Here is a 16,068-nt window from a genome sequence, read left to right as displayed (position 1 = left end):
TTTAAAATTTGTAAAACTAGTATGTAACCCATGCTTATGCATATGAATGATAAATTGAAGTGATGCTATTGATGTTAGCTTAGGTTATTAAACATATAAGACAATAGTTTGACTAGGACATTTAGAGGTACTAAAATGGTTTTTCCTTACAATTTTCATGATATTAGTTATGCCAAGTTTCTCATTACATTATTATTATGTATATAATTTTGAAAGCCATTATTGGATACTACATATACAATATTAATTTACAATTATTGTACGTGAAATTTTACTAAATACAATACAAAATATAAAGAATATATGTACAATAGTATCTCTTAAATTGAATGGGGATAGGTGCTTGTGATCGTTTAGCTCAATTACAAATTTTTAGGTTCAAGATCTTTGCATGCAAAATGTATGAATAGAAATAGTATAAAAAATATGTTGATTAATTTAGAGAAAAAATAACAGCAAAAATCTAAAAAATTTAATTTTCATAAAAATCTAACAAAAGCAAAATCCAATTTTGATTCTAATTGAATTTTCTCTGATGTTTAATATATATATATATATATATAAAGTTATAAATTTGAATTATTTTTAGTTATAGAAAAAATGGCTCATAAATATAAAATTATTCAAGCTCTCTTTTCCTCTAATTTTATATATAAAGCTAGATATGATTAGGTTTATTTTATTTTATTTTTATTTATTTATTTTATGGTTTATTTATATTGGACTCATCGTTTTCTACCTCGATTTAACTCACTTGGCACAAAAATTAAAAAAAAAAACTTAGATTAGATTATACACGTGGAGTAAAATTAAATTATAATTGAAATTCAATTTTTACGCTAAATTAATTCACTTGCCATAAAAATTTAAAAGTTTAGATTAGATAGGACATGTGACGCAAAATTAAACTCTAATTGAGTTTCAATTTAAAATTTAATTGGATTTTCTATCAGCTTTAAATAGATCGTAAGTTGGTTCAATTTGGATCTTTGCATGTGTCAGAATCACTACTATGGTAAACTATTACTCTTAAATCTTTTTTTATTTTTTGTTGTTGTTGTTGTTGTTAAGAAAATAGAAAGCCTAAATTGTGTTAAACATCCATAGTTGCATGAAAAATGGGCGAGAATTATTAATCTCGATCGATTTTTGAATTTTTTTTTGGATGAGAGTCTGAATCGAGTGTTACCAGTGTGTATTTTTCTTATATATGTATATATATATATATATATTAATTGAACTAACTAAATTTTTCTAGGTGCAATAAGACATTTATAAAAAAACTGCATGTATTAAAGTGTTGGGCTTTTTACATGATGTTGTTGGGAGTGACCTACTAAAATCTGATGCAGTTCTGGCATCCCCTGAAAGCTATGGAGCTAGCTAAGTTAACCCAAGCCCAAGCATTCCCTAAACGCAAATGCATACTACACAAGCCCAATGCACCCAATCCAAATGAACAAAAATAACAAAAAGGCCCAAAACCAGTTACTTGAAAATGTAAATGCGATTTTGGTAAAATTGTTTAAACAATAATTTTTAATATTTAAATAATATTATACGTATTTTTATATATATTTTTTATTTATATATTTTTACAAAATAACGACACTAGAAATCTTTTACCTAAATTTTTATTTATTTTATATTGACATAAGCTTTTATTTATTTTATACTTGTGACATTGATAGGATAGGAGGAACAAGGGAGAGAGAGATTTTAAGTGACCATTTGGTAATGTTATTTATATTTTTAAAAAAATATATATAGATAAAAAAATATATAATTTTTTTTTATAAAAAATATATAAAAAATTTATATAATATATTAATATTATTTAAAAACTAAAAATACTTGCTTCAACAAAGTTATTCAACAGCCCTAAACATTTTTATATCACTAGTCACTCCTAGTAGCCAGTAGGCGTGGACCGTTGACAGTACAAGCGGGTTTGTCTGTGTCGTGAGTCGTGAGTGACCGTGAGAGAGAGAATATGTGTACAGTAGTGGAAAACAGAACAGACATCCTAATAAAAAGTTTTGCGGAACCGAGGCGTTTAACTAAACTAAAGTTCATAAACCAATCTGAAGTCCGGTCCCAATGCTGACAGACACACCCTCCTGAGTTTCTGACACAAACCACAACCAACAAAAAGGAAGCCTTCCCCCTATATACATACATTAATCACCCTTTAAGCTTCTTTTAAAGCTTTTAAAGCAACTTCACTGTTTTACACTCTTTTCTTTTACACTAGTAACTACTAAACAGAAAAAGAGCCGTTACCCTCCTCTCTAGATTCTTTATAAGAAGATATAAGAACGTTACTAATCACTTCTGTAGAAGAAGAAGAAGAAGAAGAAGAAGCATTGTTAGCTTGAAAGACCTAATGGCCAGGGGGTTCAGGCTTATCTTTGCAGCTTCACTTTTGCTTATGCTTTTAGGTCCGTGCTTTATTCTCTATTCTAGATTCTTCTTCTGCATTTCTCTTCTTGGGGTTTAAATTTAATTAATGCTTGTTTTGTTTGCTCTTTGAAATGTTTCAGCTGTGTGTTTTTTTTTTTTGGATGCTTTGTTTAGATCTTGATTCTCTTTAATGGGACTAATCTCCGCTTCTCAATAACAACTTGGTCTTCCTTATTATTAGAGCAAATCTGCATTTTGAACAGTGTTTGTGCAAAATGTCGGTGTTTTTGTTCTTTCTGGCTGTTGTAATGACGTCTTTGTTGAGAAAAAGGCTTGGTTCAGCTCACTAATCAATGACTATCATTATCTTAAAACTTTTTTTCTGGGTATCTTTAGTAACCTATTGTTATAATAGCCTATTAACCTTGGTATAGCTGTCTTTATTTACATACTATATATTTTTGGGGCAAAATATTAATAACTTCTTTTGGGTCTACAGGGTTGTGCTATATTCATCGTTTTCTTTTATACTTTTGCAATTTTGTAGGGTGGGTGTGGGTTACAGCTAGATTGCAATTGTTGAGTTTGGGTACCCCTTATAAATTGTCCGTGAACAGTATGACATACTTATATATAATATAAAGCAGTGTGATTATCAGCTTTCTTTATTGTTGGACTATGTGCACACATGATATTTGCATGGCTTTTGAACTTGTTTCAACTCTCAGAAAATCCACGAGTTAATTTTACTGCTTTTGAATCAAACAGAAGTTAAGCTTCAATTAGTCCAAGTTTAGAACTCTGAACGTATTTAGTTTAAGTGCTTGAGAAGCTCCGTTACTAATGCACCATACCATATGTGTTCTTTTGATGATTATAGTAGGTGGCAGAGTAGTTCCGAACTTATGACCTTGTTAAATTTTTAGCATCCCAAATTCCCAACAATGGGGTTCAGTAGTCTGTAAGACCGCTGTCCTTTGTGGGGCTCGAATGGTGTGTCTCTAAGGATGCATAAGTCTACATACTCAACTTTTTCAATACCGTTAAGGTAGCAAATTGTTAGTAGTAGATAATGAAGTAGTGTTAGTGCTGGACTTATTCATTTGAAACTTGCTGTGTTCATAGCATTACTCTTATGGATAAGGACTGCATGTAAGTCATTTGTTCTGTCCTGTGTCATATGGGATGGTCGAAACATGAGGTCATGTTAACTCACATTCTTAAGTGTTATTATCATTTAAAATGAATTGTTACCCTTTAATTTACTGTGTTGTTTGTGCACTTTAATACGTTTGTTAAAAAGAAGTGACTTTTAATCGATAAAAAGCTTCTATATCTCCCATTGTTTAAGTGGATCATGATGGCCGCAGTTGCTGGTTATTCTCTTTGTTTGAAATGCATCAGCAGTTTATTTCAGGATTGTGAATTTAATCAATTTCTGTGACAGATCTATGCAGGGGAAGCACAATTGGAGTTTGCTATGGAAGAAATGCTGATGACATCCCTACACCTGATAAAGTGGCCCAGCTGGTTCAACTTCATAACATAAAATATGTTAGGATTTATGATTCCAATATTCAGGTTCTCAAGGCCTTCTCAAACACTGGAGTTGAACTTATGATTGGAATTACAAATTCAGACTTATTGCCTTTCTCCCAGTTCCAATCAAATGCAGACACATGGCTGAAGAACAGCATCCTTCCTTACTATCCTGCCACTAAGATCACATACATAACTGTCGGTGCTGAAGTCACAGAAAGCCCCAATAATGTCTCTGCCTTAGTGGTACCTGCCATGAATAATGTCCTCGCAGCCCTTAGAAAAGTTGGTCTACACAAGAAGATCAAAGTTTCAAGTACCCATTCCCTTGGAGTTTTATCCCGATCATTCCCACCCTCTGCTGGGGCTTTTAATAGTAGCGACGCATTCTTCCTGAGGCCCATGCTGGAATTTTTGGCTGAGAACCAGTCACCTTTCATGATTGATATTTATCCTTACTATGCTTACAGAGACTCTCCAAACAATGTGTCTCTAGACTATGCTCTATTTGAGTCATCTTCAGAAGTTATTGATCCAAACACTGGTTTGCTGTACACAAACATGTTTGATGCCCAGATTGATGCTCTTTATTTTGCGCTGATGGCTCTAAATTTCAGAACAATTAAAGTCATGGTCACTGAAACGGGCTGGCCTTCCAAAGGATCACCTAAGGAGTCAGCTGCAACTCCTGATTATGCTCAGACCTATAATTCCAATCTGATTCGGCATGTCATTAACAACACTGGTACTCCTGCAAAGCCTGGACAGGAGCTTGATGTGTATGTCTTTTCTTTGTTCAATGAAAATAGAAAGCCAGGGTTGGAATCTGAGAGGAACTGGGGCTTATTTTATCCTGACCAGACAAGTGTCTATAGCCTGGATTTCACTGGAAAAGGTGCTGCTGTAATGACTACAGAGTCAAACGTTACCAGTTCAAATGGAACAACATGGTGCATAGCTTCAAGTAAGGCTTCTGAAAAGGACTTGCAGAATGCCTTGGACTGGGCTTGTGGTCCTGGGAATGTGGACTGCACTGCTATTCAGCCTAGTCAGCCTTGTTATGAGCCAGATACTACAATCTCTCATGCATCATATGCCTTCAACAGTTATTACCAGCAAAATGGGGCTACTGATATTGCCTGCAGCTTTGGAGGGAATGGAGTTAAAGTTGATAAGAACCCAAGTGAGTACTATTAGGATCCAACCTATTTTCATATCTCAAAATCTATTTTTCCCTTCTTTTTTGAGGGACAAGAAATTTTACCTGTCTCTAGCACATCCAGTCATCTGCTTAACAGATGCAGCTAATTTTCTGAAAAGCATATTTATGTGTTTGACATGGCCTTTGCTTGTAACTTGAACTTCCTTCAGCTTGCAAATGCCCTGGCAAAGTAATTTGAATAGGATTTATAAAATTGACAAGCTGCTTAAGATGATTTTATCAGTTTGACCTGATGAATTTGTTGAAGTGTCTGAGCTGCTTAACAATCTAGTTTTGTGTAAGATTAACTGTGCAATATATTTCTAGACTCACTAAACAATTATTTGTTTTTTGACCGTGCAGGCTATGATAGTTGCTTGTATTTAACAGCAGGGTAAGTTCAATATTTGACATGACCTTCTTTTCTTTAATCACTTCATGTATCAAACACACTCTTATGATTCATTTTTGACATGAGGTCCTGTTGGCAATTTACACAGGAGCAACAAAACTGTGGCAAGCAATACAACGGCAATTTCTTCAACTTCTTCTTCCTCCTCTACAAAGAATGAATTTTCAACATGGATCTTTGTTAGTCTTCATGTGACTGTCCTCTCACTCCTCTTGAATATTGGCCATGCCTGGTAAGTTTGATCTTTCGGAACTATAAAGATTTTGCCATGGAAATGAGAAGTACCGGTGGTGGTGCTAGTGATGCAAGGACAGGTAAATAGTTTGAAAATTTTTCCCCAAATGCATGAGGAAGAATGTAATTGTTAGATTGATCCTCCCCGTGTAGTTTTGTATGATAGTGAAACGTGTTAAGAATATGGCAAGCAAGACAACGCCATTTGTGGGATATTAAAATATATATGCTTTTTTGCATGCTTGAGAGCTCAAATTTGTGCCATGAGTTTGTTGTAGCTTTTGAACTTTTATCATTGCAAATCATAGTGAAAAGTGAATGTACAAGTATGCTGTGTGAGATATCTTGTATGATTTTAAGGTCATCTTTTGAACTTCACCTGAAATTTAAGAACAAAGAATAAGTAGGTGGCAATTAGGAAATGTCAAAGTTTACCAAATATTTGTGGAGATGCGAACAACAGAACATAGAAACATAAAAGAACTCCATATCAGATTTACGGGTACAATACCCAAAATTAGGTTACAAAGTTGCTGTTTTTGGGCATGCATAGACAGAGACTTAAATTATTTTTGTAAGAAGAAGAAACATTGTCAATTTTTTTTTTTTTTTAAGGGCTAAGAAAGAATTTCAAACTTAATGCATGATGGTTGAGCATAGACAGAGCACGGTGATTGAATCGTAGATCTCATATTTGACACAACGAGAGACCTTATTTATTGAGCTAACTTGAACCCATAAAAAAAAAAAAACATTATCAATTATTCAGCTAATAAGAATCCATAATTAAATTATACAGTATTTGCTAGGCCTATTAATAGCAATTGGTGAAAAAACTAACAAACCTCTAATCTAGAAAACTCAAGTATTTATTTCTTCTCTTAGCAATTAGCCAATGTCTTTGACCAGTGAAGCTGTAGCAGTCATAATGAAAATGGTCAACGGATCAAGCAAAAGAAATGATCTGTCCAGATTCTCTCCTCCAGAGGAAGGAGACAGAATTTTTTTTTTTTTGAGGAAAAAAAAGCTCATACTGGTATCATTGCCCAGGCCCACTTAAATCCGAATTCTATAACGTGAAACTACCGAAACTGTTCGGGACTATTCATGTGGGTACAACATTAAAAACTAAAGCTTCATGACTCAACCACGACTCTCAGACTTAAAAGGGTGGGCGAGGGTTCCAGATTCATAATCATTAATCAACATGGGCTTTCTTACTTTAATAATATGGGTCGTTAAATCAGCAGATTTTACGTAATTACCTTTTTTTAGGCTGAGTGATTTTTAGAAATATCATTATAGTCAATGAACAATTATGCTAGTTCTCTGTTATGGTCAATGCACAAGTGTTATCGTTAAATTAAATAAAGTTTCTTCAGTCAAAGCAAATCATTAATTGTAAATAATCCCCTTTCTAAAGGACAACATTGTGCGCAGTCAAATCATACCAACTCTGTCATTCTCACAAAAAAAAAAAAAAAAAAAAAAAAAANTTCTATTCTCCCCCTATTGATGTCAGGGCATTCTCAGCATTCATATACTTCTACGCCTTCAAGAGCATCTCTGTCATCGTCTTAGGAGGATTCTTTGCCAGGGAGACCACGAATTCTCTGGACTTCAATCCAGCCTTGAAGGTTGTTAATTGCACTTTGTCATCTGCTTCATCCACCTCCAAAGTTCCTCAGGTGAAACGTATTACATATGATCTCAAGGTTTCCTTTTCTCCTTGATTGATGGTAAGCAAATGGTCAACTGGTCTTTTTGGACTTTGCCTGTCGACAAAATGACGAAGGAAGGAACTGGCTAACTGCTTGAAGTTATCAATGGACGATGTCGGTAGTTTAGTAAACCATTCTCTGGCTGCCCCTTTGAGGGTAGTTGGAAAAGAGCGGCATAGTATTTCGTTAGGGGGCTGTTGGAGACCTAAAGTCGTCTTGAAAGTGTTGAGGTGATCAAAAGGATCCTTCAATTTGTCAAATAGCTCGAGCTGGGGCAGACGAAATTTTAAGGGTACTAGGCATTCCTGGACCGCTAGGGTGAAGGGTGAGTCTGTCTTCTGGACCATTCTATTCAAACTCCAATCTGTTTTCTCTTTAATAGCGCTTCTTAGCTCGTCCATCTATTTTCTCATTTCCCTAAGGAGATTTGAGTTTACCCCTTTTGGAGTGTTCAGTCGTTTTCTCTGGCTGTCTCCTTCATCACCTCTATTGGTCTCCAAGTGATTATCTTCTCGTTGTAGTCATTGCCTCATCTCTTGGTCCTGCCTAGTAAGCTCTTCCATAATGGCTACGAGCGTCTGAATTTGTAGAGCTAATGTTGCTGGATCTTGGTTAGCGTTGGATTCCATTTGGACTTATAAGTTGAATAGAAAAGTACTTTTGAATTAAGTTCGAAAAGCGTTCCCACAGACGGCGCCAAACTGATGATGCTTGGATTATCAGTCAAAATGATCGACCAAAGTGGGGTTGTCCACAGCCAACCTGATCCTGAAAAATGGATGGTAAAAGGAAGAAGTGTGGGTCACCGATGTAGTGCCTGCCACAAAGCCTCCGATGCTAAAGTTAGAAAGACTAGAATGAGAAGAGAGGTATTAGAATATCAGTGTGTGTGAACTAGAGTTTTTTGGTACCTTTGGTCAAGTTTTATGGGTAGGTATATATAGGTGCTTACTTCCTCCTTTTAGCCGTTGGTGCTACCTTAATGGTGATTTCATTCCCGTACAATAATGTCTCTATAGGATATTAATGGTGAGATATCTCCCCAATGGTATGAGAGCTCATCATTATTTTATAACGCTTCATTAATGATCGAGGACGGATGGATTCGTCCTAGCCTGATGATCACCACTGGTTGGACGGATCTTGAAATTACTCACGTCCATTACTTTTTCTATGGACAATGATATGATCGGGACTATCACACATCAAACAAAGAAAAATATTACAGATGAAGTGTTAGACATGTTATCCTTCATGAGGATTCAATAAAGACAACATGAATTCAAAAAGAAGGCATGCCCATGATCCTCTTCATATTGCAGACGAGTGTGAATTGCACATTGGCTTAAAGAAAATCCAACATGATTTGGTTTAGGACCTTCTTGTTGGAGGCAATATCAACATTAGGAAATGGTAAACTCTTAATCTTAAAGGATTTGAGGAAAAAGGGGAGATTTATAATAGGTGCAGTTTTATGTGATTTTCATAACTTTTCTTCAACCACCACATAGGCCCCATTGGTTGGAAGAATTCGATACCAACCATTGTTGTTAACTCCATCAAATGCCAAAATCATTAGTCAGTTTGGTTAAATTCCAAGTAGTCGGCTTTTGTTAAACTCATAATTATAACCGTCTAACTCGGGGTCGAGTTTGGGTTAACCTGCCAGTCGACCCAACCACGACAAGTCTAGGATTGTGGAACCCACCATCGACCATGAGGAATACAAGTCATCACCACCAGAGACCGATTGTTCCAGTAGTAGGATCAGTCAAGACCACTTAAAGGTTGGTGGCATTGGTGTGTGGTGACAACACTTCCAAACTTTGGTGTAGGCTCGTTGCATTTGATTGTTATCTCCCTAAATCTGGCTGTGACATTCCCAGATTTGGTAGAGATCTCACCATATCCAGTGGGATGTCGCTATATCTATGAAAAACGAAAATATCGAAGGACGAGAACAGAGACTTAAAGGCGGTTTTGGTTGGATTGGTCGAAGATGAATTGCATAAGAGTAGAAGCACCATTCAACTGATCTAATTGGTTTCTGGATTTGAAGACCTATCATCCAATTGATTGATTGGATAAGTTGGTTTCCAGTTCGGCTCACCTCGATTTGGACAATATAGTTGGGTCCAAGTCTTGGATACACTACATATGACTATGAGTATATATAGACATATGTATGTCAATTATAAATTTTGTCCCTTTAGAGCACCTCCAGCAGATTCATCAAATTTTTGTACTGTTTGAAGAATGAATAGTGACTTTTACCTTTATCTACCAACTTTTTCAAATACACTTTCAACAAATTCTCTATCTCATTTAAATATTATTTCTTCATTCATTATTTATTCTTTTTTTAATAACTACACATCAGACTTGATGGGCTATTGTTCATTGGCAAATTTTTTTTTTTTCAGATATAGAGAAGCTGCTGGAGCATGAACAGTAGCATATAAAACATGAACAGTAGCATATATTCTTTATATTTTGGCTATGCATATTCTGTTGGAGATGATCTTAACATAAATCCTAGCTTTGCCATTATATCGATCAGTATTAATGTTTATGTAGGTACAATAAAACTAATTCAAATTGTTGAATTTTTTATTAAAAAAAACTTATATATCATGTTATTTAGGGCACGTTTGGTACACTATAATGATTATTACATGAGAATAGGAATAAGTATTACAAGGAATACATTAAGTTGGAATGTAATAAGTATTACTATTCATTAGTTTGGTGACCATTTAGGAATAAAATCCTGAATATGCATTCACAATTTAGTATAGTATAAAAAAAAGTGTAATTAAATCATTTTTAAATCAAATTTCCTAAAAATACACTTATTTTAGGGTGTTCAAAATAGAGCTAATAATTAACAATAAGGAAAATCTATTTTCTTTCCTTTTGAAGATGTGGCAATTAATGGCTTTTTAGGAAATTTAAAAAAAAAAATTATTACATAAGGTGAAGGAATAAATAATCAGTACTTTTGATAAGGAATAATTATTCCCCATTTTGAAGAATAACTATTCATAAGGAATAACTATTCATTATAATAAAAACATAACCAAACAACTGAATAGTTATGCCATACAGTGTCTATTACAGTCTACCAAACGTGCCCTTAAGTTACTAGATTGTAATAATGTACTTAGACTTATATATGGGTTTATAAAAATGTGGATTTCAATTATAGGTTTATAAACATATAAATAAGTACATACAAAATATATATGTGTGTGTGAGGTATATAAATAGTGGTAATCTGAAAAACTGTACACCGATATTAACTGATACTGAAATATTCTATTTCTCTTCTAGTACGGTGTGGGCTACCTTGGGTTGGTATCAATCAATGCTTGAATAGTTGTTGGTATAAAAAGAGTATCCCACACTTTTCTTTTCTTTTTTTTTTTCTTTTCTTTTTTTTTTTTTCCTGAGAATAAGGTTGTGATTTTCATTAAAGAAAAGACAAATTGGCTTGAAATGCAATGCAATTTGAAGGTATGGAGGAACATCCTCCATTCACACTAGATTGAGAGATTTGCGACATTAATTAGTAGCATATTTAGTAAGGTTATGGATTACAGAATTGCATTAATGTCATATATGTGAAAAACTAAGAGAACTATAAAAAAAAGAAGTTAGAACATAGCATAAAATATCTTGCATCCCCCCCCCCCCCCAAAACAAAAAAAAGAAAAAAAACAAAGAGTTGTTCCATCAACACTCAAAAAGGGAAAATGGTTAAAGTGTGTGTCTTTAGCAATTAGTTTATTTCTTAAAAAAAATAAAAAGAAAAAAGGGGGGGGGGGGGGGGGAAGAACAAACAGGAAAGGGTTTACATCAAACGAATTATAATTCTTATTCTTCTTGAGAGAGGTACTAAATGAGGGTATTTTTATCACTCTATTGAATATTCAATGAATTTTCGTTAGTTGTGATAATGTACTATAATTGTAGATATCCAGCTGTTTTCAAGGAATTCACATTGCCATGGAGACGAAGTTTAATGGAAATATCAAATATGGATGCATATGATCATTTGAATTCTTGGAATTATGTGTCACCACCAAACAAGAATATAGGCAAAAGGGGATTCCCACAAATTCTGAAAGAGACCTATAACTATTTCTTTTTTCTTTTTTCTTTTTTTAGCAAATGACTATTTCTTTCTTTGGTTATTAAGATAAGATAAAGTGACAGAAATTTTTGTATATGAATTTTGCCCAAGTTTTGTGTATGAAAAGTATTTCAAGAACATTTGTCAAGTTGGCATTCTTAGAAAGTGCTTTACAACAAACTATGTACTTTTCTAAATTATCTGTTTGATTAAATAAAAATTCCCCTTTATACCCAAAAAAAAAAAAAAAAAGAGAGAAAAAAAGAAGAAGAAAAGAAGATAAAGCTGTCTTACCAATGACCATGCATCCTGCCTATGGACATTCTGCCCTGATTTGTGTGAATGACCATCTAGCCCAATAAAATTCTGCTCCAATCTGTGAATTAATGAGATTATATTCTCCAATTTCACTTAGGGGGGAAAGATCGAAGGCCGTGTTTTTACCTTTTATTTTTATTTTTTTGAGAAGGGTCTTTTTACTTTTTTTTTTTTTTTTTGAGAAAGAATTTCTGAATTTATTTGTTGTATACCTTGAGTGATACAGTAAGATTTTCGTTCATCTATGTGAAAGTGATAATCAATAATTCAATAGGACACTATATAGGGAGAGACAGCTATTTCAGCTTCTTGCTGAAGTCAGAGAGCTCAAGAAGATGAATCCTTGGAATGGTAGCCGCTTCCTCTCTCTTTTTCTGAGTTGTACCCCCAATCCCCTAGATATAAATTCCACCCCTCTAGAAGGGTCTTTTTACTCGATTCCATTCCACCACAACATACCAAATATAAACTAAATTACCAATTTAATGAAGTTTAAGGAAAAAAAAAGGCACTACCTAACCTTAGCTTTTTTAAAAAAAAAAAAAAAGTTACCTAACCTTAATTTAGTTTAAAATCACAACAACTGATAACATTATTCTAATTTCTAAGATATTTTCTCGCAAAAAACATAATTTCTAATACATTAAAAAGTTATTTATCGTTATAAAAAATTATAAAAATATATTTTTATAATAAAAATATATATTAAAAGGTCTGAACTTCGTCAATATCTATGTAATTCAGTGGGCTCTACTTTATTAAGAGAACTGAAGATCAAATCCCTCTTCACATTAATATAATTATCAAATTGTTAAAATAAAGTCTTAACTTTCAAAAATAATGTTTTCGGTTTTTTTTTTTAGAATATTAAGTATTTTTAACACGTATATGAAGAGAGGGGAGAAATTTTTTTAAGAAAAATTTACAGTAATGTATATTCAAAATAACCAACTCTTAAATAAACAGTACATATTTTAAATCTCTTTAATTTATACTTATTTTTTAATATGGAGTTAACTTACTGTCCTCTATAAAATAAAAATAAAAAAGAAATTTTTTTTATATTTATCCACTAAAAATAATGTTTCGGTAAGAGGACCACCACTAATAAATCAGTCAATAAAGATAGACTTGACAGCACTCACTACTCCCTGTTGGCTTTTCAACCAGGATAATATCACCTTATGTTTTTGAAAATGTTAACTAATTTGATATAAAACATAATATTTTTCACAATAAATTTTAATTAATACGCTATTATTAGTTATTATAGGTGGGTAAAAAAAAAAATTAAGTGGTGAATTCAAATGTGGGTTTCAGTTAGCTTAATTGGTAAAGTTTTTGATAATTATATAAGAGATCTGAGATTTAATCACGACCTACACAAAAAACTGAATAATGTCTTGATATGATGATCTACACAAAAAACTAAATAGTGTCTTGATCTGATGATAAAGAGTTATTATCAGAGCCGACACTATAAGTTGAAACTCTCTAAAAAAAAGTGGTGGATTTAAATTAAAATAAGCAACAACTTATCATTTATAATTTGTTGTGAAACTGTTGTGGAAGCAAAACTTTTTATTTGGTATTACTAAAAGTAACTACTTCCATTTGCAATTATTATGTGATGTTGGATATAATTATGGATGGTGCCAAGAAAACAACATTTAACAACTTTAATAAACTAAGAAAACCAAAAATCTTATAATTTATCGAGAAAAATTAGGGTTTACAGTCATCTCCCATATTGTTGAAATTATCAAAAAGAAAAACAGTTATACTAATACTTATCTTAGTTTTTGATAATACGAAAACAAAATGACAAGGAAAGAAACTTTTTTTTTTTTGGGTGACAAAAACAAGGAAAGAAGCTTCAAAAATACAAGGACAGCAATTGTGTACTCGTTTCCTCCTCATATAAGAGCAGTGTCTCCTTGTAAAGAGGTATATGAAATATGAACCTCAACTTTATGCAAATAATGGGTGTAATTTAAAGATAATAAAATTTTACTATCATTATAATATTTAAATGGTATATATATTTTTTAAAGAAAATTTTCCAATGGCTTGTTAAACAGATTAACTGAGGAATGGGATGTGCCGCATTATCCGTTTTCCATTTATAGTCACAATATATGCAAAATATTTAAATGGTATATATATTTTTTAAAGAAAATTTTCCAATGGCTTGTTAAACAGATTAACTGAGGAATGGGATGTGCCGCATTATCCGTTTTCCATTTATAGTCACAATATATGCAATCTTTTAATGGATCATCCATTATGGATGGCATTTGAAAATGACCTTCCAATATTGAATTGTGATCAACAAAAAGGCCCACCTAGCTATTATTTGGAGGAGTTGTTGACGAGATGGAGAGTCTTTTGACTAAATATTGCTAAATTTAAAACATATTTGCATTATAGGTACTGTTACAAGTTATTTAGGGGAATGAGGAGAGAGATTGAATTTCGGCAACAGTGTTGCCGAAATTCAAGAAAAAGTAGGAGAGAGAATGTGAAAAAGGGAGGAGAGAGAAAAGCTTGAATTTCGGCAACAATGTTGCCGTAATTCATCTGCCCAATTTTCCTCTACCTGCCCGGATGTGTGAGTGTGAGAAGTGCAATGAGTGAGTGCCAAAAAAAAAAAAAGTAATTGTGGCAATAGTATTACCGAAAATGGTAAGGAAAAAAAAAAGTGAATGCCAAAATCTGGGGAAGAATTAAAAAAAAATATAATGTGCTACGTACACAATATTTTTACAATAAATCACAGGTAACTAGTTATTATTAGTTCAAATTTAAATTTGATATTGAGATTACTATTTTAATTTAACAATAACAACAAGTAACAACCTGATACTTAGAATTTGTTGTAAAAATTGTGTGCACTTATCATTTCTTTAAAAAAAAAAAAAAGTGTAATGGATTTGTCGAAAATGGGAAAAAAAAAAAATAAAAACTTTTTTTCTCAATTGTGGGAGAAAAAAATTTCCCCCACAAATTTCGGCAATGCCATTGCCGTAATTGAAAAAAAAAAACTTTTTCCTAATTGTGGCACTTGTACTGCCGAAATTGGGGGGAAATTTTTTTTCCCCACAATTTCGGCATTGCCATTGCCACAATTGGGAAAAAGTTTTTTTTTTTTTTTTAAATTGCGGCAATGACATTGCCGAAATTGTGGGGAAAAAAGTTTTTATTTTTATTTTTTCCCATTTTCGGCAAATCCATTACACTTTTTTTTTTTTTTTTTAAGAAATGATAAGTGCACACAATTTTTACAACAAATTCTAAGTATCAGGTTGTTACTTGCTGTTATTGTTAAATTAAAATAGTAATCTCAATGTCAAATTTAAATTTGAACTAATAATAACTTGTTACCTGTGATTTATTGTGAAAATATTATGTACGTAGCACATTATATTTTTTTTTAATTCTTTCCCAAATTTTGGAATTCACTTTTTTTTTCTCTACCATTTTCGGCAATACCATTGCCATAATTACTTTTTTTTTTTTTGGCACTCACTCATTGCACTTCTCACACTCACACATTCGGGCAGGCAGAGGAAAATTGGGCAAATGAATTACGGCAACACTGTTGCCGAAATTCAAGCTTTTCTCTCTCCTCCCTTTTTCACATTCTCTCTCATACTTTTTCTTGAATTTCAGCAATCTCTCCTCCCTTTTTCACATTCTCTCTCCTACTTTTTCTTGAATTTCAGCAATACTGTTGCCGAAATTCAATCTTTTTTCTCATTCCCCTAAATTACTTGTAACAGTACCTATAAAGCAAATATGTTTTAAATTTAGCAATATTTAGCCAAAAGACTCTGAGATGGAACCAGTAATAAAGATTACTATATATATATATATATATGGTTATAGTTTCTTCGTATAGAGCAATTAATGATGATGGGTTGCTCTCACTCTGTTCCTATCATTATTTAAAGCGTAACGAGGATAGAAGACGACAGAGCAATAGGAGAAAGTGAGACGGACACAGTCAGACAGTTTTTGTTTGCTAATGTCCTGCGTAATATTTAATTACTAGGTGTAATATCGCGGCAATATATGATGAAATTTAATTAAAAAAAGACTTTTT

General features: G+C 32.8%; 1 protein-coding gene across 1 annotated transcript; it reads left to right on the top strand.

The window, feature by feature from the left end:
* The first annotated feature begins 2,056 nt into the window (after window positions 1-2,056).
* On the top strand, window positions 2,057-6,118 carry LOC111995093 (glucan endo-1,3-beta-glucosidase 13). Its single transcript, XM_024026989.2, has 4 exons — window positions 2,057-2,441; window positions 3,851-5,125; window positions 5,507-5,537; window positions 5,644-6,118. The coding sequence occupies exons 1-4, from the start codon at window positions 2,387-2,389 to the stop codon at window positions 5,789-5,791; spliced, it is 1,509 nt and encodes a 502-aa protein (XP_023882757.1). The 5' UTR covers window positions 2,057-2,386; the 3' UTR covers window positions 5,792-6,118.
* The last annotated feature ends 9,950 nt before the right edge of the window (window positions 6,119-16,068 follow it).

The sequence above is a fragment of the Quercus suber genome, unplaced genomic scaffold, assembly GCF_002906115.3.
Source record: "Quercus suber isolate HL8 unplaced genomic scaffold, Cork oak 2.0 scaffold_8, whole genome shotgun sequence".
Taxonomy (NCBI): domain Eukaryota; kingdom Viridiplantae; phylum Streptophyta; class Magnoliopsida; order Fagales; family Fagaceae; genus Quercus; species Quercus suber.
This window is presented reverse-complemented; position numbering and strand designations above follow the sequence as displayed.

Bases quoted from the DNA above. Each gene is read 5' to 3' on its own strand.
- LOC111995093 (XM_024026989.2), top strand. From the start codon at position 2,387: ATGGCCAGGGGGTTCAGGCTTATCTTTGCAGCTTCACTTTTGCTTATG. The intron at 5,126-5,506 runs GTGAGTACTATT...TTGACCGTGCAG, and splicing joins TAAAGTTGATAAGAACCCAA to GCTATGATAGTTGCTTGTAT. The intron at 5,538-5,643 runs GTAAGTTCAATA...CAATTTACACAG, and splicing joins TGCTTGTATTTAACAGCAGG to GAGCAACAAAACTGTGGCAA.